Raw genomic sequence first — 21,834 nt, forward strand, 5'->3', positions numbered from 1 at the left:
GAAGTTGAAAGCGTGCGTTGCAGCCGTGAATCGTGGACCGAAACTTTGCAGCAAAACTTAACTTAAAACCGACTTTCAGTAGACTTTCAATCGGAAAAGAAAGGAAAACTCAGAAAAGAAAGAAAATTGAGACGAGAGTAGTAAGATGGCTTGAATAAAGCTGTTGAACCCGTTCTTCTGATCTTAATTTGGGTTCTTTGTCTAGCTGCGCGTCTACATGGTTACTAGTCTGGTTTAGATCTTCATCGTCTGCCGTCTCCGTCTTTGTTCTGCCCTAAAACGTTGCTTTTTTCTCGAGAGCGAGACTTTGTTTCGGGTCTAAGATTTTAAACTCAAAAGTTTGTCCCACCTCCTGAAGAGATCGGACCAATTAGACACTGGCTTTATTTGTCTCATCGTAAATCATGCGTTATCTGGGATCTCCTTACTCTCCAAGCTCTAGCAGAGAGTACAGAGGCCACAGTTTAGACATCATTACTATTATAAGAATACGAAACATTTTACACAGATTTCAATCAAGCCATCTTTTGAATCACGAGCATACGATCATACTGATATGAAACACGACACACTTTCATTCAAACATCTAACAGTTATAACCATTAAAGGACTTACATGGGATATAATCTTATTAAACATGCATATAAGTGGTAGAAACAACACAGGATTATGTAGTTGCATGATGTTTGATTATAAGTCCATCGAAAACTGTTCTGGATGATTTTATGTATTGTTATAGGAAAAATCTCAGTTTTCTGGTTTGAAGAGAAGAGAAACTCTGGTTTGGTCCTTCAGAGGTCCTAACGGGGGAGGGGTCAGGAATGTTGTGGGGTCCAGCAACATCTGCTGGTATCTTGACAGAGCACTGAGTTGTGCCATCTCTGAACCAATCATTCTTTTAAAAAAAGCCTCATATTGACAGGTTCTTCCGTTAGTCTGGCCATAAAAAGTTCTCATTGTAGCCTTGCTAGCGCCGGGATGGGTGATTTATGGCTCTGGGTTTGGTGATTTGAGCCTGGAATGTGAGGACTCTGTGTGGGACCTTGGTCTCTGTCTTTCTCTTAACCAATCAGTGTTCGGCAACAAGCTAGCATTGACCAGTTATTTCGTTAGTGCTGGGGGGCTCTTTTAAATAGCCAGACCGGTGGCGCCTGGACCCCCATGACAAGATTGATGAGGATGCGAAGTCCTGACCAAATCTGCCCCTTTGTTCAGCAGGAAGTGGAAAGTTTGAACTAATCTTCTGGAAGAAGATTAGTTTGTGTTTGGTTCATCCTCGCAGTCGCTACAGCATCATTAAAACCTAAATTACTTTTTATAGCTGGACTAGCGTTTGTTTTGCAGCGCTGTGGTGGTTAAATTTGGTTAAATTTGAATTTGAAAAATGTAATTGTAAGCTGTGTATACAGAGCCCCTGGTTCTAATATTGAAATGTTCATGAACAGAATGGAAAGTCTATTTACTAAGAATGTTCACAAAGCGGTGTTCATTTTGGGGGATTTTAACATAGATCTCTTAAATCCCAATAAGCATAAACTGACTGATGAATTTATTGATGTATTGTTTATAGGGGTGTAACCAGGGCTTGACATTAACTTTTTTGTTGTTGTGAAATTACCAGATAAAAGTTTACTATGGCGTGCTAAAATTTACTTGAACTAGATTTACAACCCTTTTAAATGTAAAACCACTGTACACACCCAAGACTACATAAATATATAACAATACAGGTCATTATCATTAGCTCTGATAAGGTTGTGTGTAAAGCTCCTTTTTAAAAATAAAACCATGTATTATGTATTATATGTCGCCACATAGCTCCACCGGCATACGACGTAACTCCAGCAGGGCAGCTAGCTGTCTCTTCGTTTCTGTGTTGTCGGTCACTAGCGCAAGCCGCAAGGCAACACTGTGTGCATGTAATACTCATTAGGGCTGTCAAAATTGCTCAAAAATGACGTTCGAATATTCCCTAAAAAAAACACACATAGCCTATATTCGAACTATTCGAACAACTGGTTGCGCATTTTGTCAATGACGCGCATTACGTCAATAACAGGACAAATTAATACAAAGAGACATAACTACTTGTATAGGTAGTTTATTTAAGTTTAAACATATTTGACAACGTATTACCTACACAAAAACAAGTAAATCAACTAATGGCCAAGACTGCAGACCTCACTCTCGCTCGCTCGCACTCGCAGGCACTCTTTCTCTCTCTCGCCCTCACCCTCATGCTGCGTTCACACCAAACGCGAATAGAGCGTCTGGCGCGAGTGATTTCCATGGTGATTTCAATGTTAAGTCAATGTAAAGACGCGTCTACGCGCGTCTGGAGGTCTTGCGGTGCGAATGAGGCGTCACGCTCTCTGCGCATAACGGTTTCACGAGTTCACATGTTAATGAAATCTGATGTAATATTAAAATGCGTATTTGGCTTGCTGTCCGGGGGGAGGGCTCCGAGCTCGGAATTCAGCCCGACCCCAGAGTACTCCCCCCTATAAATGTATAGATCATAGGTATCTATGAGCAGACCCAGCCGAATGTGAGGTGATGGGGTGGTGGCGGGATGCTGAGAAATTAGTCATGGGACAGGAGGTAAGGGAAGGCTTTATTTATACTGGCTATTATTATTCTTGTGCTGATTGGATGATTACCTGAACATGCTCCTCCCGAACTTTGTTACATAAAACTTCATTTAAATGAACAACAACAAAGCAAATGTTGAGTGCTGATCAAGAGTTTTGTGCAAGCAATTTAAGGTCACGACTGTAATATAACAGGCTTCATTCAGTGATTGAAACAAATATTATTAACATTAATTGAAGTTTTACAGTATATAGAACCGACATTGAACGCTCCGAGGAAGCTGTGCTGTGGTAAACATGGAACTTTTCCTTGACATGAAACGGTAAATAATCAAACCAGTGGAAGCCTGCAGTGCATGAAACTGCTGTATCTAACCTACCTTATTCATGCAGTATCTATTCAGTCAGTACAGTAGCCTACACTTTAGTAATGTTTCTGTTTAACGTTAACGCTTCTTCCTGTTACCTGTCCCTGACCCTTCTCGCAAAGCCGCGCCTCTGCTACCGCGGGCGTTTTTCCACATTCGAATATTCATTTTCACCTTCGAAATTCTGTTTTTTAAAACTATTCGAATATATATTCGAATTTAGAATATTCGTTGACGTTGACAGCCCTAATACTCATGGGAGTTGTAGTGTCATAGTGTCACACTTATTTCAGATGCCTTTTGAAAAGACTACAATTATTCAACCCGCCAAAGTGGCTAGTTGGAGTCCCAGACAGCATTTACATCTGTGCCAGGTCCGTTTTCGAATCAGCAGATTCGCGCAGCAGTCGCACTCAATATGCAGATCTGCACCAACTCTGCGCCAGACTTGTCTGTAGCTTCGACTGTGACAGTCCGTCCGGCGGGTGCGGCGCCGATCCGGGGCAGCTGCGCAGACCATACGCGCCACAACTGAATTGAGTCCGTCCGGCCGGTGCGGCGCCGATCCGGTTCAGCTGCGCAGACCATACGCGCCACAACTGAATTGAGGTCGCCCGGCGGGTGTGGGCCGGATCCGCGCGAGCTGCGCAGACCGGACGCGCGGGCGCCACCCCGCATAACCCGCTGACAAGAGTGGAAGACTGCAGGCTGCACCGTCTTTGCTATTTGGTAAGTGCATTATACAAGTATAATTTAGTAAGTACATTATAAAAGTAAACTGGTGTTGATGTCATGTTAGTCTGTTACATAATTATATTAAAAATAAAAGTTTACAAACGTTTACACTGACATTCTGACAACCTGAGATAAGCTGGGTAGTATAGCCTAGGCGGTTAGCTGGTAGTATAGGTTATTTTAAACATCCACAACTAATGTGAACATAGGCTTTAATGCTGAATCGGTGATATTTGCTTATTATTCACCAAAATTGCTGAATATCGTGTCCATTGTGTGTTATCTGCAAAATCGTTATAGCCATAGCGCACCCACTAACGTTACCTACCAGCGGTGACCACTGCTAGCTGTCTGCAACAATAACAAATTAATGACTTCCCACGTCCAAATACATTAACTAGTTCGACGACAGTACCATATCAAGTCTCACTGTATTATAGGCTACCGACTGTAGCCTACAGTGCGACGTGATATGTCGATACGTTAGCTAAACTAGCTGCAAATTACTGTTGCTATAGCAGCTACCTCCAGTTCGTGTTGAAAAATGGATAAACCATAGTAGGCTACGTCTTCTAGCCTCTGCGATGTGCCTCTTTTATTAATTTGTTAAACAAGCTGTTTGTGAAATAGCCTAAAGCGGTTTTTAATTTCCATTGATGCCTGATTATTGCAGTGTTCGGACTCGGACATATTATTTATAGACTGTTAATAACTTTAATTTTAGGCCTATAATTCATTGTATAATCGACCTAAATGTTTTTAGATAATTTTCAGCCTAAGCAGCTTCTATATATTATTATCCTCGCAGCGTGTCTGTTGCGGTGATGCGCAGTTAAATTATTGCGTGGCAAATTAATTATAATAACCTATCAATTTAACAATAAAAGTAGGCCTTCCCTAATAATAATCATAATAATAACAACAACAACAATAATAATAATAATAATAATAATAGGCTACAGTCATACTAATAATAATTTAATACATACATTGGACATGCTAAATCCTCTTAAGGACATGGCAGGCAAAAACATCGGGTTTTTTTCACTGGTTAATTTTGAGATTTTGGGATATTAGTCTGCAATAACATGTCTTCTTTCAGACAAAAAAGTCAGAACTACACATTTAGATCTTTATTTTACTGCACTTTGTCTGTTTGCGTCTGTAGATTTCTCATAAATTTATCAAAAGTTGGTGTTATAAATCATCCGCTGCTCCGCGATCACTGTCTGCACCGTCATCACACACCGTAGAAAGCTCTCTCTCTCTCCTGTCCTGTACAATGCTGTCGGATCCAAATATGGTCATTTCCTTTTTATTCCCAACCAATCGTGAAAGTAAAAGTGGGGTTTTAACTCTAAATGCGCAATCTCATTGGCTGATGCAAATTTATGATGCCGGTTTTCTCAAAATGACTTTTCTCTCAAACTCCAAGTCCGAAATCTCCACTTCAGTAGCACCTATATACACCAAACTGTCCAGTCTTGTACCTAGTTATATTATGAAGACATAGGGATTTATGGATATCTACTTTTGTTATCCTGTAAATCAGAATATACTGCCAATAGCCTTAAATTGATTTTCGCCATGTTTTTTTTAAATAAAAGTGTTATATAAATCAGGCTAGGAATAATATATTTACAAATCCTTATGTAAATGTCTTCATAATATAACTAGGTAACTGGTACAAGACTGAAGAGTTTGGTGTATATAGGTGCTACTGAAGTGGAGATTTCGGACTTGGAGTTTGAGAGAAAAGTCATTTTGAGAAAACCGGCATCAGAAATTTGCATCAGCCAATGAGATTGCGCATTTAGAGTTAAAACCCCACTTTTACTTTCACGATTGGTTGGCAATAAAAAGGAAATGACCATATTTGGATCCGACAGCATTGTACAGGACAGGAGAGAGAGAGAGAGCGCTTTCTACGGTGTGTGTTGACGGTGCAGACAGTGATCGCAGAAATCTACAGACGCAAACAGACAAAGTGCAGTAAAATAAAGACCTAAATGTGTATTTCGGACTTTTTTTTCACCACAAGTCTGAAAGAAGACATGTTATTGCAGACTAATATCCCAAAATCTCAAAATTGACCAGTGAAAAAAAAAAACTATGTTTTTGAAAAAAACTATGTGTCTTGCCTTAAATTGATAGCTGATGCTTGTTTTGACAATATCTCTGGATACACGATATTGGCTCAACCTGGCCAATGTTCTATCTCATGGTCTATTAGCGCAACCCGGCACAGGAGTTTATCACATGTAATGTGTATCTTTGTTCTTATTTTTAATAACACATAAAATATAATGACATAAAGATTGTTTTGTTTTTGCCCACTAAATGTCTGCCTTTCTTTTTTTATTATATATTTTGTAACCTTGTAAGGCTTTGTTTTTAAAATATGAAAATTAGTTTGGCTGTAGGCTACTGCTCAGTCACTTGCAAAATAGTAAAACCAAAATTAAAAAGAATTGTGATAAAATCGTGAATCCTGAAAAAAATTCTGATATGATATTTTTTCCATATTGCCTATACTTGTGCTACAAATGTTTGGCCTGTGCTACAAAACTTTCAACCTCTATAGCACCAGTGCTATGTGCAAAAAAAGTTAACGTATACAGGTCAGTGCTGCTGCCCTCCAATAACCTGTTTTACAACATTTATTAAATGCAACTTCACTATCATGTTGGGAAGTGCTTCCAGGTCACATACTGTATGACCCATGTTCTTGACAGCTTCAAACTAATCCGCATACCCTTAATCAATGGTATTTACTTGTAAGATACACTTCAAAATACAACTAATGCAATGTAATGCACTGCATGGTATGATGTACCTGCTCCCTAATATGATTACAAATACAATTAGGCCTGTGCTACAATCATTTCTAACTCATATTTTAATTGTTTGAAGAGGAGAGCTTTTTTTTTTTTACTTGCACTACACTATACAGATTTCTGACAGTAGCTGTCAGTGTTTACCTAGGTCTAAGAGGTGAATCTTTTGTGTAGATAAAAAATAATTTGTCTTTCATTTCTCTGTACTGTGCCCTTTAGGTTTTGTCCGGGTCCTGCCCCCTTTGCAAACTGCAATGTAAGTTGTCGTTATTTTGTTGTTGTTATTTTCAAAAATCATGTTTTTACACTTGACACATGGTCTCCACTACACGTGTACTCTCGATTAAGGATTTTTTTCAACAGCTCGCGAAGGATGGATTCAAGAGAAACTCTCCTCTCTGGGGCCGCCATTAGATGGAGAGCGCGTAGAGAAGTTCAGAAAGGGCTTCAACAAATTAGGGATATGCACAATGAAAGTTTTGCTTCCCAGTGTTGTAGTGGGGAAAATGTAGTGGAAGGACAGCCTGGATGTAGGGAAGGAGTAGCAGAGACAGTCTTGGAGAATATGCAGGGTGACATGGAGGAGAGAGAGGAGACTGGAAATGAAGAGATGATAGAGGAGGACATTAGAGAGGAGGACACATCACACGAGCAGTCCTTTAGGATGGACCTGCTTGGATCTGAGGAGGAGTCTTACTCAGACCAAGATTCTGATGAAACAGATCAGACATCTAACCTTGGTGATAGTCTACGCAACTGGGCATTAACTTTTGGAGTTTCCCTGGTAGCTCTTACAGCTCTTCTTGGCCTGCTGAGACTCCATCACCCTGACCTGCCAAAGGATGCCAGAACCCTCCTTAAGACCAGAATCACGTATAGCATAGAAAACAAATGTGAAGGACTCTATTACTATATTGGCATCCTGTCCTCCTTTAAGCAGAAGCTACGACAGGCATTTGAGTCATTTGCAGATGGGTGCACACTAAAACTCCAAGTCAATATTGATGGATTGCCCTTATTCAAGAGTAGTGGGATTCAGGTGTGGCCAATTTTAGGATGTTTACTAAGTTTTCCAATTAAAGAACCTGTTGTGATTGCATTGTTCTGAGGACCACATAAACCAAAGCCAGCGGAAGTCTTTTTGGAAGATTTTGTTTCTGAGTTGAAAGAGTTGGAGAGTGGTATTGACTTTGAGGGCAAAAGGATTTTTGTTAAGTTAGATTCTGTCATATGTGATACACCTGCCCGGGCTTTTATAAAAAACATTAAGAGTCACAATGGATATTTTGGATGTGATAAATGTGCCCAGAAAGGAGAGTATCTATCTGGCAGAATGACCTTTCCCTTAGTCTCTTGCCCACTCAGGACAGATGAATCATTTGCCCAAAAACATAATGAAGAACATCACCATGGCCCTAACCCTTTCCAGGGGTTGAACGTAGGGATGATATCTCAGTTTCCAGGTGATTACATGCATTCTGTTTGTTTAGGTGTCGTTAGGAAGATTCTGAACATTTGGCTTAGAGGACCTCTCAGATTCCGTTTACCTGCTTCGATTGTTGACTGGATGTCTGACAGTTTAACAGGCTTGCGCAACTATATTCCTTTGGAATTTGCAAGAAAACCCAGAACATTGAGGGACATTGACAGGTGGAAGGCAACGGAATTAAGGATGTTTTTGTTGTACATTGGACCTGTCATTCTGCCTTCATACTTGGACACCAATATTTACAAGAATTTTATGCTGCTGTTTTCCAGCATTGCCATTTTAGTCAGCCCAACCTTGTCCTCGGTGCACTGGCAGTATGCCGAAAGATTGCTCCATATGTTTGTGACGCATTTTGGTGAAATATATGGCAAGGAGGCAATTGTGTACAATGTGCATTCACTAGTACACTTAGCCCAAGAGGTGAGACAGCATGGTTGTCTTGATAATATATCAGCTTTCCCGTATGAGAACCACTTGCAGAAACTCAAGAAACTTGTCAGAAAACCCCAACGCCCCCTTGCCCAAATGCTACGTCGATTGTCTGAGCAAAATCAACAGAATCAAGTCATTGACAGTAACAGAACACCGGTGTCTTTGAAAAAGCCACATTTTGTTGGACCAGTTCCAAATGAGCTTGCCTCTAGAAAGGTTAAAGGGCAGTACAGCCAAATGGTTTCTAACCAGTGGACTATCAAAGTCTCAACAGGAAACAACGTATTTGCCATTGGTGGTGACATTTGTAAGATTGACAATATTGTTGAGTGTCATGATGGCATCTATTTAGTTTATAGAAGGTTTACTGATAAGTCCATCTTCTTTACCTATCCATTCAGTTCAGACTTTCTGAATATCTACAGTGTCTCTCAATTATCAGAACAATGCATGTATGCCAAAGTGTGTGCAGTTGCATATAAATGTGTATTATTCCCATATAGAAGAGGTTTTGCATCCATACCAATTCTACATTCTGTGAAATGATAAAGTAGTTTGCTGTTTTTGAATTAGAATCAGTTGTTTGATCAGTTGTTTGATAAATTCTAGTTTTTCATTTTTGGGTAGGGTGGTATTACAGCTGATAGTCTGTTCTTAGTTGTGGTTAGATTTTAGTTTCTTAAGCATCATCTTCTACGTTACATCAATTTTTTTATGTACATGTAAGTACACTTTCATGACACCAGTAAAATGTATTTTGTTAATAAAAATGCATACACAACAGACACACCAGCAATATACAGTGTTTATGAAAAGTACTCACCATTCATACTTGAAACCTGATTATTTTCAGGGGGCTAAAGAATGCTTTTTTCAGGCACGGTAATGCTGATTTCTTTCTTTCTTTCTCTCTCTCTCTCTCTCTCAAAAGAATTTTCTGTGTTGTGCAATATTTTTGATGGCAAGAAGTCTGTGTCTGTGGTGCCTCAGTCATGGTACAATTACGGTTTTACTTTCTGGCCAAATTACACAAGCGATGAGAGGATCAACAAAGCTGTGAAGTTTGCCGAGGTGCCAGGCCACAACTGGTCAAAGCATCCTGTCAGACTTTTGAAGACATATGGTATACATTTGTTGAGTTGTTATTATTTCCTTTTACTGTGTCTCCCGATAGCCAACAGTAACTATTTTGTTAATATCTCGAGTCAAGATTAATGCCGGTGATTTACCTATGTAAATGTTATTTTAGGTGACTTCCTGTCAGCCTGGCAAGGGATGAAACAGTCACTGATATGTGACACATCGGAGCTAGACTCTGATGATGAAAATGAGGAAGTTGGTCGAGGCAAAAGAACACCTAAACCTATGTAAGAGAGAATCATGTTTATGATATTTGTCAGGTTTAAATGGATATAATACAAGGATACAAGGATTTTATTTGTCACGTACATAGAAATACTAATGTAAGACATGTACTGAATTAGCATTTGAATGTTAAACTTTTTGTTTACTGCATTTGTTTAAATTTGACTGAAGCAAAGAGTATTATGTCTTATTTTGTTTCTATCTTGTTTGGTAACCTAATGTTCATGGTTTGTAGATCTTTAAAATAATGAAGCTTTTCAGAATCGTGATCTTTATTCCAAGCAAAAAAATCGTGATTCTCATTTTAGCCAGAATCGTGCAGCTCTAGTGTTAGTGTAAGAGGCGCTAGTGTGTGAAAGTGCAAGTGCCAAGTGATGTGATTTATGTAGCTTTGTGTGTGTTCCGTGTGAAAGTGCAAGTGTCAGTCTAAGTGAAATGTGTCTCTCCTAAAAATTAGGCACCATTATGGTGATACTGAAGACAGTGACAGAGAGCCTGCACCCAAGAAGGCACCAACACCATTCAACATCGGCCATCTTCAGGACCCTCATTAACGTCACGATGGTAAATATAACCAGTATTTGTCCTATTGTGGAAATCAATTGTTAAACTATTAAATTGCTGTTATTTTAGAACTCTTCTGTTCCAAATGTCACTAAAATATCTCCATTATAACCCTTCCCTTATGTTTTATGATTATTGTTTAGCAACCAACCAGCTCCAGGGCCATCCTACTTCGCCCAACCTCCACTACCACCCCCTCCAGTGCCATCCTCCTGTTCTCCGCCTCCACCACTCTCCCCTCCAGTGCCATCCTCATTTTCTCCACCTCCACCACGCTCCCCTTCAAGGCCCCCCTCATTTACTACACCTCCTCAGCAGTTATTCCAATCTCCTTACGACTGTTCATCTCAGAACAACTACACAGATCTGTCTCTACCCCATCCACCTCCCGGGATGTCCTCTGATGGTTTGGCAACTAGCTACAGAGAAAGAGCCACTGAAGTATTTATGCCCAGTCTGAATATGGGGCGTTCTGGGAAGGACCCAATCATCTGTACACGTAAGTGAATTATTGCGCAGACATAGCAACAGCATTAACAACTTAACATATGCTTACACAATGTTGAATCACATGAACCATAAAACCAATACAGATAATTTTAACATTGAGAAACTCACTCAGAAATATTAAAAACAATGTTAAAACAATGTTTCTAAAAAATGATTTCAATTACAGTATGTAGTATTTTCTGTGTTGTCTGCTTTTGCTACATTTAGAATTCATATCATGTCTTTAAATTTGCTGTTGTTTTTGTAGCTGCTGACCTCCACATGCTGACACTAATGGAGACCATGAAGCAACAGATGAATCAGCTTTCATTGAATATGAGCGTGATCATGGCCAGAATGGCAGCCGCTGAGCCTGTTGTGGAGATGCCGGAGGAGATCTCCTTGCCCCTAGCCTCCCTCGAGGAGGTCGATCACTTTGAAGGGTGGTTGAAAAACCCAGGCAACACAGCCAAAAAACAGCACTTGGTATTTATGCTTATATAACATCTAAGTCCACTAACATTCATTCATGCTTTTTTTTGTTGTCATCATTCATTACATTTTATATAGCGCTTTTCTGGGCACTCAAAGCGCTTTAGATATAAGGGGGGGAATCTCCTCAACCACCACCAATGTGCAGCTCCACCTTATGATGCGACGGCAGCCATATTGCGCCAGAACACCAGCTTACTGGTGGAGAGGAGACAGTGATGAAGCCAATCAGTATATGGGGATGATTAGGAGGCCATGATGGTCAGAGGCCACTGGGCATATCTTTTTCGAAGGACATTCTGGGATTTTTAATGACCACAGAGAGTCAAGACCTTGGTTTAGCATCTCATCCGAAGGACGGTGCTCATTGACAGTATAGTGTCCCCGTCACTATAGTGGGGCGTTAGGACCCACACAGACCACAGAGTGAGCACCCCCTGCTGGCCTTATAACACCTCTTCCAGCAGCAACCTGGTTTTCTCAGGAGGTCTCCCATCCAGGTACTAACCAGGCTCAGCCCTGCTTAGCTTCAGTGGGTAACCGGTCTTGAGCTACAGGGTGATATGGCTGCTTGTCAAGGGGCATCTCAATAAGATGTGGGAGGGTGCCCGGTGATACTGGCCAATTTAATATATTTGCCTTCAAAATACATTTTCCCATTGGAATGAATGGGATTTTATGGATTTAGATGGTAAAGGTTTACAGCTAACAAATCTTAGCCTGTCCCATTAAGGGAAAACTGATTCAACCATATAAACCTGTAAGCTTATTCCCTCAAGATGTAATTCATGACATGAGATATGTCCCACACCCATTGCTATGTTGCCCATACCTCTCTATCATTTATCAATCTCTTCTCACTAATTTTGTCTCTTGTTTCTACAGGTGGGAATGCTGGCCTCCATTGGTGGAAGAGATACGAAACACATCACATTTAACATTTTGGCTCACATTTTTGCTGACAGTGTAGCAAAATCAATAAATTGGAAGGGGATGAATAACAAAAAGAAATTCAGCGAGATGGCAACCAAGGCCATTATGGCTCGTAAGTATTATATATAGATGCCTTTCACTTTACTTAATCACCACTCTCTCATTCATTCACTCACTACTCTATGAAGGTAAAAGAGTAGCAAAACTCGAGAGCACGTAGATGTGAATTTGAGAACTTGTACAATAAATATTCATACATGTGTGTGAAATGTGTAAAATGCCATTCACAGAAATACAATGCCACGCAAAAACTTGTAATATATATTTGCATTTAATCTTACATTAACATTCGCAGTACAACCTCAAATAGACACTTGCAACTTCTCAAATCTGTCACTGCAATTTCAAATTTTGCGCCTTGACTTTTGCTACCCTTTTCGCGCAAGTTGCAAAACTAACTTGTGGACTTGCAACTCAGTGGCGGCGAGAGAGAAAGGGGGACGGGAGCAGGGGTGTTCAAAGGAGCCGGTTTATTGGTTGCCGACTAGCCAATGAAATGGGATGTCCCAAAAATGGGATATTGTACGCGATGATGTCACGAAACCCGCTGTGAGTGTAAATGTTCATGTACAAGTATGAATATTTATTGTTCTCAAATTCACATCTACGTGCTCTCGAGTTTTGATACTCTTTTATCTTCATACTACTCACTCCACACCACTTTAGTCACATTTATTATTATTTATTTGTGCAAGCATTTTACTATAATGTCATGTAATAAAGAATCTTTGAATATTGAATCTAATATTTACTCTTTGTTTCTTTGCTTTGTGTGCTTTTTGTACATCTTACAGGAGCAGTGAGGAAGAATCGGATGTCTGAAAAAGCCACAGACACCGAGATAAACCAGTATACCATCAGGTGGTTTAATCTGGCATGCGACCGTGGGGGTGGCCGCCGTGCCCGGTCACACAACTAATGAGCAATAAATTACATGAGAGTGCAGTGTTCACATTAGTTGTTTTTTATTATTATTTATTTATTTTGGTTTGTATTGCCTTTTTAAAATAAAAACGTTTTTTGAAAATTACTAATTGTCTGGGTGTTTGTGCCTTAATTGTCTGATAGACTAAATATGAATCACAGACCAGGGCCAAATGAGCCCCAGATGTAAAATATGAGTCACGGATCTGGGCCAGATCTGCACCACATGTCATGGCATTAAAACCTGTACTGGGCCAGTGCTGGCCCAGATCTGTCTCTGATCCGTAATTCCAACCTGTTCCGGTATTGGGCCGTTGGAAAGAATGAGCCCGGCCCAGGTCCGTTTAGCTGGTTGTAACGATATTCGAACCGAACCGAAAAAACGCGATACACCACCCACGATACGAATCGCGATACTCTCATGGCGTACCGAACACGCCCGCCCCGCCCCCTGCTGTCCCTGCTGTCCCTGCTGTTATGTGTACACAACGAATACAGCATTGCTGAACCATTTAATTGCAATAAGTTCAGTGTTTTGTTACATTCGATAATAAGCAAGGTGTAATCTTTCAAATTCTGTCTATTTGATCACGAAATTCAAACATTAAATGTGGTTTTGGCGCTCTTTTCAATATTTTTCCTATTTAAAACTTGACTCTTCTGTAGTTAAACCGTGTACTAAGATCGACGGAAAATGAAAAGTTGCGATTTTCTAAGCCTATATGGCCTATATGGTCTCTCCAGATTCTGCAATTTAGCAGTATTTTTCTTGCTCATTTCGGGTCTGTTCGTGCAGAACAGTTGTGCCTTAACATCGTACACCCAAGGTGAGCTTTTGGATATCGGTTTGCGAATTTCCGACAGTTTTATGGACAACCTTCGACTCCTTCCTGAGATCGCCAAAACACCCGAGGCTATGCACTCTGCCCGGCCGGGCGGAAGTGCTCGCAGGCGGCGTCGAGATCGTAAACAAAGGCGGGGGAAGCGCGGAGGACTAAGAGCTAAGCTAAAGCTAACACCACACCGGCTCTCTTTACCCAGCATTTTCCTTGCCAATGTACGGTCGCTGTTGAACAAAATGGAGGAGATTCGACTCAACATCACATACAGCAAGAGACTTTTGAACTGTAATGTTCTAATTTTCACGGAAACATGGTTAAACAGCGGAATACCGGACAACGCTATTGAGCTAGCGGGACGCCATACATTCCGGGCGGATAGAACATTAGATGGCTCCGGTAAGACCAGAGGTGGTGGATTGTGCATTTACATTAACAAAGCTTGGTGCACAAACTCTGCTATTGTTGGGAGACATTGTTCAGCTAACCTTGAGTTTCTCATGGTTAAATGTAGACCGTTTTATCTACCGCGGGAGTTCACTTCCACTATTATAACTGCAGCCTATATTCCCCCGGATGCTGATGCCAAGTTTGCTATGAAAGAACTTCACGCAGCCATCAGTAAACAACAGACCGTTCACCCGGAAGCTGCGTTTATTGTTGCGGGTGATTTTAATCATTCAAACTTAAAGTCAGTGCTACCGAAATTTCACCAGCATGTTTCCTGTCACACCAGAGGAAACAAAACCTTAGACCATGTTTACACAAACATGGCTGGAGCTTACGTCGCGACACCCCTCCCCCACCTGGGACAGTCAGATCACCTTTCTTTGTTCCTCACCCCCAAATATGCACCTCTCATCAATCGCGTGAAGCCATCAGTGAAGACCATCAAGGTGTGGCCTGCGGGGGCAGATTCCTCACTCCAGGAAAGGTTTCTACACACAGACTGGAGTATGTTTGCTTCTCAAGCCACCAGTGGCTCTCACACGGACATTGACTGCTACACCTCCTCTGTACTGGATTATATCAATACCACCATTGACAGTGTTACAACCCAGAAGCAGATCACCACATACCCAAATCAGAAGCCATGGATGAACAGGGAAGTGCGACTCCTATTGAAGACACGCAACACTGCCTTCAGATCAGGAGATGCACAAGCCTATAGCACATCCAGAGCAAATCTGAAAAGGGGCATCAAAGAGGCCAAGCACTGCTACAAGCTTAAGATAGAGGGACACTTTTCCAACGCTGACCCTCGGCGCATGTGGCAGGGCATTCAGGCCATCAGTGACTACAAACCCTCTCACTCCACCCCCGCAGCCACTGATGTCAACTTCCTGAACGAGCTAAATGACTTTTATGCTCGCTTTGAAAGAGACAACAGAGAAACTGCCACCAAGCTCAAATCCTCAGCTGACCACCCGCCGATCACACTCTCCTCCACAGATGTCTGCAATGCACTGAGCAGGATCAGCGCGCACAAGGCTGCTGGACCAGACAACATCCCTGGACGCGTACTCAGGGCATGTGCGGAGCAGCTCGCTGGGGTTTTTACAGACATTTTCAACCTGTCTCTTGCCCAAGCAGCTGTACCAACATGCTTTAAATGCACTTCCATTGTGCCAGTGCCAAAACACTCCAGCCCGAAGTGCCTTAACGACTACCGCCCTGTAGCACTCACACCCATCGTAATGAAGTGCTTTGAGCGGCTGGTCCTGGCACACCTAAAAGACTCTCTTCCATCCACATTGGACTCACACCAGTTTGCCTACCGTAGCAATAGGAGCACAGAGGATGCAGTTTCCATGGCACTGCACTCTGTGCTCACACATCTGGACAATAAGAACACTTATGCACGCATGCTGTTTGTTGACTTCAGCTCAGCATTCAACACTGTCATCCCAACTAAGTTAATAGCCAAACTTGGAGACCTGGGCATCAACACCTCCATGTGCAACTGGATTTTGGACTTTTTGACCAACAGACCCCAGAATGTTCGATCAGGCTCCAACTGCTCCACGTCCATCACACTCAACACTGGTGTACCACAGGGCTGTGTGCTAAGCCCGTTTCTCTACTCCCTCTTCACCTCCGACTGCAAGCCTGTGTACGGATCTAATTCCATCGTCAAGTTTGCGGACGACACTACGGTGATTGGTCTCATCAGCAACAACGATGAGACTGCCTATAGGGAGGAGATCAAGCACCTGGCCACATGGTGCACTGAAAATAACCAGCTCCTCAACACCACCAAAACGAAGGAGCTCATCGTGGACTTCAGGAAAGTGTCAAGAGGCACACACGACACCATCCACATCAATGGAATGGCTGTTGAGCGTGTCTCCAGTTTCAAGTTCCTGGGGACCCACATCTCGGCGGACATGACCTGGACAACCAACACCTCCAGCCTGGTCAAGAAGGCTCACCAGCGCCTTTTCTTCCTGAGGACACTGAGGAAGAATCAGCTTTCCTCCACTATCCTGGTGAACTTCTATCGCTGTGCAATAGAAAGCATCCTGACCAACTGTGCTACAGTGTGGTATGGGAGCTGTTCTGTTGCAGAGCGCAAGGCACTGCAGCGGGTGGTGAAAACCGCCCAGCGCATCACTGGGACTCCACTACCTGCCATCGAGCACATCCAGAGGAAACGCTGTCTGCATCGAGCTCGCAGCATCCTTAAGGACTCCTCTCACCCAGCCCACAGACTGTTTTCTCTCCTGCCCTCCGGCAGGCGTTTCAGGTGCCTCCGGACCAGGACCAGCAGACTAAAGAACAGTTTTTTCCCCAGAGCTGTCTCTTTATTAAACTCTAACCCTCATTGATCCCACTCCCCTCATATACTGATTGACTCTCCTCTCCCTCCTCACACCTGCCTCCATTTTGTTATTTGCAATACTATAATGTTCATTTGCACTGCTGACTGTTATTATAGTAACAACTGTTTACATCTGCATCTTGCACTACTACCTTGACTGGAATATGCTCAATTTGCACTGCCGACTGTTTATTTACAGTACCGACTGTTTACATATACATTTGCAATACCGTACTTTAACTGTAATATGCAATTACTTTCCACTGCACTTTCACTCGGATAGCTTCTGTCCAAACTTTATTTGCACTACTTTAAATCCATTGTTATACTGCTCATTTTAGCCTAACTTATACATATATCTATTTGTAAAATTCTGTTTATAGTAATAGCCATCTGTATATTATGCTCACATTCTGTTTATAGTAACAGCCATCTGTATATATATTCATAGTACATATCTATCTGTAAAATTCTGTTTATAGTAACAGTCATCTGTATATTATATTCAGTACATATCTATCTGTAAAAATTCTGTTTATAGTAATAGCCATCTGTATATTATATTCAGTACATATCTAGCTGTAAATTCTGTTCACAGTAATAGTTATCTGTATATTATATTCATAGGACAAATCTATCTGTAAATTTTTGTTTATAATAGTATTCAACTCTATATTTATTCAGTACATATCCATGTTCTGCACTTATGGAACCACTGTATATCCTGCACTTGCTGCTATTGCACTTCTGGTTAGACCTAAACTGCATTTCGTTGCCTTGTACCCGTACTTGTGTAATGACAATAAAGTTGAATCTAATCTAATCTAATCTTATGAAAATAGGAAAATAGGTCTAATAGGTTAGACAAACTTAGTCCCGGTCACGTTGGAAGAAGTTACCGAGCTGGGGACTATTTTCAGGCGCTGCGTCATATCATTACGTCTGCTGCACCCATGGTACAGCCGCACAGTTCCTTGATTATTACGCTGGAATGAGAGTAGTTCCTAGCCATATAGGCTTAGAAAATCGCAACTTTTCATTTTCCGTCGATCTTAGTACACGGTTTAACTACAGAAGAGTCAAGTTTTAAATAGGAAAAATATTGAAACTCTTTGGTCATTTTGAAAGAAATGCTACTGGACTCATCAGAATCAATGATCTGTGCTAAGCTATGCTAAAAGTGGTACCGTCAGACCCGGAGTTCGGCTGAATGGATTCTAAAACGGTAAAACTCAACTGTTTAACTCTGGGGGAGATGTAAAATGAGCATATTTCCGAAAAAAGTGGAGTATCCCTTTAAACAATTGCCTGATGGGCTGAATGAGCCCTTCTATGATCACTGCGATTGCCTCTATAATCCTGTACAGTAAAATAAATAAGAGGGATTCGGGACGGAATCGACTGGGCGTGACGTCATGCACGTTCACGCTCACCTGGCTATGTCTGGCAGGTTTGTGTATTCGCCGCCATTATCCGCATCAGCGAAGACAACTCAAGCGACTTTTGCAAAAGTAGAAGATGGATTCAAAGAGACCGGCTTCTAGTTCATCCCAAACCCCAACGCAAACTCCACGTAACCGCGTGCACAACTCTGGTTGCAGTTTCGCGTGTCGCCAGAAGGGGGCATAGTTCTGCAAAAACTCAGAGACTTGCACCTTTAAATAAGATATACCTTTTTTTTTTTATTATTGACTTATGTATTTTGTAATGTATTTCTCTTTTGTGTTGTATAGTTAGATGTGATCACTATCCAAAATAAAGATGTTGTCATGGTTCATGAACCAAAACAAAAGGTGGACCTGACTCCATACTTGGAGAAACAAACATTCCGCTTCGATTATGCCTTTGATGACAGCGCAACAAATCAAATGGTTTACAGGTAGAGGATCATTCATTGCTCATTAAACAAGAATATTTCTCAATATAATTGATCATTGTCAGAGGAAAATAACTTCTATCTGCTCTCTCCAAAGGTTTACTGCAAGACCTCTTGTGGAAACCATATTTGAAAGAGGTTTTGCTTATGGCCAAACAGGAAGTGGAAAAACTCATGTGTTAGAAGTGTTTATTTAATATAATTGAGATTTTAAAAAATCCTGTTTGGATAGTTGCTACAAAAAATACCACAATACCTGTACTGCTCATTTTATATATATATATATATATATATATATATATATATATATATAATTTATTTATATTACAGGGCCATTGAATGCTTGAATCTGATTGGTTGACAAACGTTCTAAGATGTGCATTATTTTCAGGGAAACGCATGGCTAAAGTAGTTCCAGGCAGGTCTTGACCGCATTACAGTTCCATATCACTTCGCGTAGTTAACTGTAATAACGGAAAATAGGATACAATTCATAACAAGAAAAAAAATGTAGCCCCATGCGCTTGATCTGCCATGTTCAATGTCTAGCTTCACAATCAATAGAAACATGCAGTTTAATTTTAATAAATAAAGTATATAGTCCTATTTATAATCAATAGAAAATTTAACTGAATATAGGCTAAATAAATGGATAGTCCTGCAGCACGGAGTTTTATTGCAGATAATAGAACAAATAAATAATTATTGATAGGCCTACTTGTTAAAAGGGCTTTGTGTTTCATTTATTTGGCTATAGTCTGTAACTGTCATCTGTCAATAATGAAAAAAAAAAAAAGAATGAATAAATTAATTAAAACGAATTGAATTAATAAATAAATAATAACATAGACGCACATGCTTTTCTGTCTCATGATTGCAACATCTCTCTCTAATAACTGCATTAATAACTGCATAATGAATGTAATTTGATACTTATGACTGATCATGCCCAAACCCGTGTTCAGCCCGTTCAGTCTGTGTTCAAAGTCGGTGTTTAAAATCTGCTGCAGTCGATGAAAACAGTCAGAGAATGTGTCAGCTAGTTGTGTGTCCCCAGCATTAGTCTGCTATCAGTAGCTATGTTTCCATCCACACGTTTTTATCCGAATTAAGTGATATCGAATGAAAAATGATGTAAGTGGACAAACGAGGAGACGAGATGCTTTTTGAATTTAATTTATGAGAAAAATATAACGGCTATTTTAGATAGCAAAAATCGAAGAAATGCCATAATTTATCAGGAACTCGCGAAGGAAATGGCCAACAAAGGTTACGACAAGCCGTGGGACGTCCTCCGGAGTAAATAGAAAGCGCTCAAAGAGCGATACATGGGTCAAAAAAGAGAGTTGTCTCGCAGCGGTGCCGGAGGGAAAATAAAAGGCAAGTTCGACCTTTTTGATGAGATGGATCAGCCAAAAGGCCCATCGTAGCTTCCTTGGCTTCTAATATTAACAGCTCAGGTAAGATATCATGTTATCGTTCTCATTTACTTTGAGGAACGCGTTAAGCTTTGATCCGGACTGTACGTCATTTCACGTTTGTATCTTGTTCATTTTAGCCGAGACTTCAATTACTGATGAGAAACAGAGCAATGATGAGGGAGACGTTACAGAGTCTACAGGTATGAAGATTTAATTTTTTTATTAAATTAATGTTTCAAGCGTTAGTGAATGAACCCCACATACTGTATATATGTTTAAAAAGAAATCAATACTGGGGCTTTGCATTGTGTATGGTTATGGTTAGGGTTGCTCAAATTGTTTTACCATATAAATGAATGCATAAGCTGCACATTATGTATCCCTGAACAGGGGAAGGCAAAGCCTGACTTGAGTTAGAAACAACAGCGACTGTTCAGCTGGTTTTCAATAAAAGGCAATAAAACAAACTACATGAGGAAATATAGCACTGTAAATAACAAAGTGCAACCAAAACCTTTTATGCAAACTTAAATAAACAACTTGTGTAGATATAATGTGTTGTATGACTAATACAACCAACCATATTTTCATGAAACCTTCCCCTACATCAAAGTAAAAGGGTCATTTGTGATAACTTCACTCTGACTAAGAACATTATTCTTTTTACAGAAGAGTCAGGAGATGGAACATGCAGCTTGAGTGATGCCAACGTGTCTGCAACTATGGAAGCACAAGACAAATCCTTGCCCATTGAAGAATCGGCCACACCGAGTAACCCACCAAGATTATGGCAACGCCAGTCATGAAAGAATGATGCAGGGGAGATGAGATCCTTCTACATGTCCTTTCTCGATCAACAACGTGAGCAGGCAGCACAAGATCAAAAATCATTGGAGTCCATCACCACAGTCATTTCACAGGCAGTTCAGTGTCTTGAGCGGTGTGCCAATGCAGCCGAGAGGCATGCAGAAGCCACTCAAGTCTTAGCTGGGATGAGCCAACAACAAAGTAGGGGCAATTACAATACATTTCAAGACCAACACCAATTTACCTACCACCACGCTCCCCAACCACCCACATCTGATGCTGCACACTAAACTCCTCACTCGGAACCTAACTTGCCATTAACTGCTTATCTTAACTTACAGTAGAGTAAGTTGTTAAAGGTGGAGTCAGCGATTCTGGAGAATGCTTGTTGTCAACATCAGTAAATATCTCCTCACGATCCGCTATCTCTCCAAACTTGGTGTTAATGCACAGCCTAGGCTCTGTAAACCTGTGTGTAAACAAAGGGGCCATCGTAGCTAGCAACATGCCGATTTACAGAGCCTAGGCTATGTATTAACACTGAACTTTTTTTCAGCGCACACACAGTACGGACAGGTAGTGGATCGTGAGGTGATATTCACTGATTTTGACAAAAAGTGATTTTGACATCAAGCTTTCTCCAGAACTGACTCCTCCTTTTTAAGAGCCAAATCATTGGGTGAGGAGAATAAAGTTCCAGAATTTGTTACTGATCGTTTTGTTCAGGTGTATCTTAAAATGGCACTTTTGGTGTTACTGAACGTTTTATTCAGTTGTATTTTTTGTGTGTT

General features: G+C 40.9%; 2 protein-coding genes across 2 annotated transcripts in view; one reads left to right on the forward strand and one right to left on the reverse strand.

Annotated features, from left to right (window-relative positions):
• The window catches only part of LOC309496110 (membrane-spanning 4-domains subfamily A member 4A-like), an 89,239-nt gene that overhangs the window by 52,958 nt on the left and 14,447 nt on the right, over positions 1–21,834 (reverse strand). The window lies entirely within an intron of this gene.
• Positions 10,746–13,274, forward strand: LOC309496415 (uncharacterized protein; the record flags this gene model as incomplete). Its single annotated transcript, XM_082166408.1, has 4 exons — positions 10,746–10,880; positions 11,139–11,356; positions 12,248–12,407; positions 13,150–13,274. Exons 1-4 carry the CDS (start codon positions 10,775–10,777, stop codon positions 13,272–13,274), a joined length of 609 nt encoding a protein of 202 aa, XP_082022534.1. The 5' UTR covers positions 10,746–10,774.

This window comes from Leuciscus leuciscus, assembly GCF_965113295.1.
Source record: "Leuciscus leuciscus genome assembly, chromosome: 4".
NCBI classification, from domain to species: Eukaryota; Metazoa; Chordata; class Actinopteri; order Cypriniformes; family Leuciscidae; genus Leuciscus; species Leuciscus leuciscus.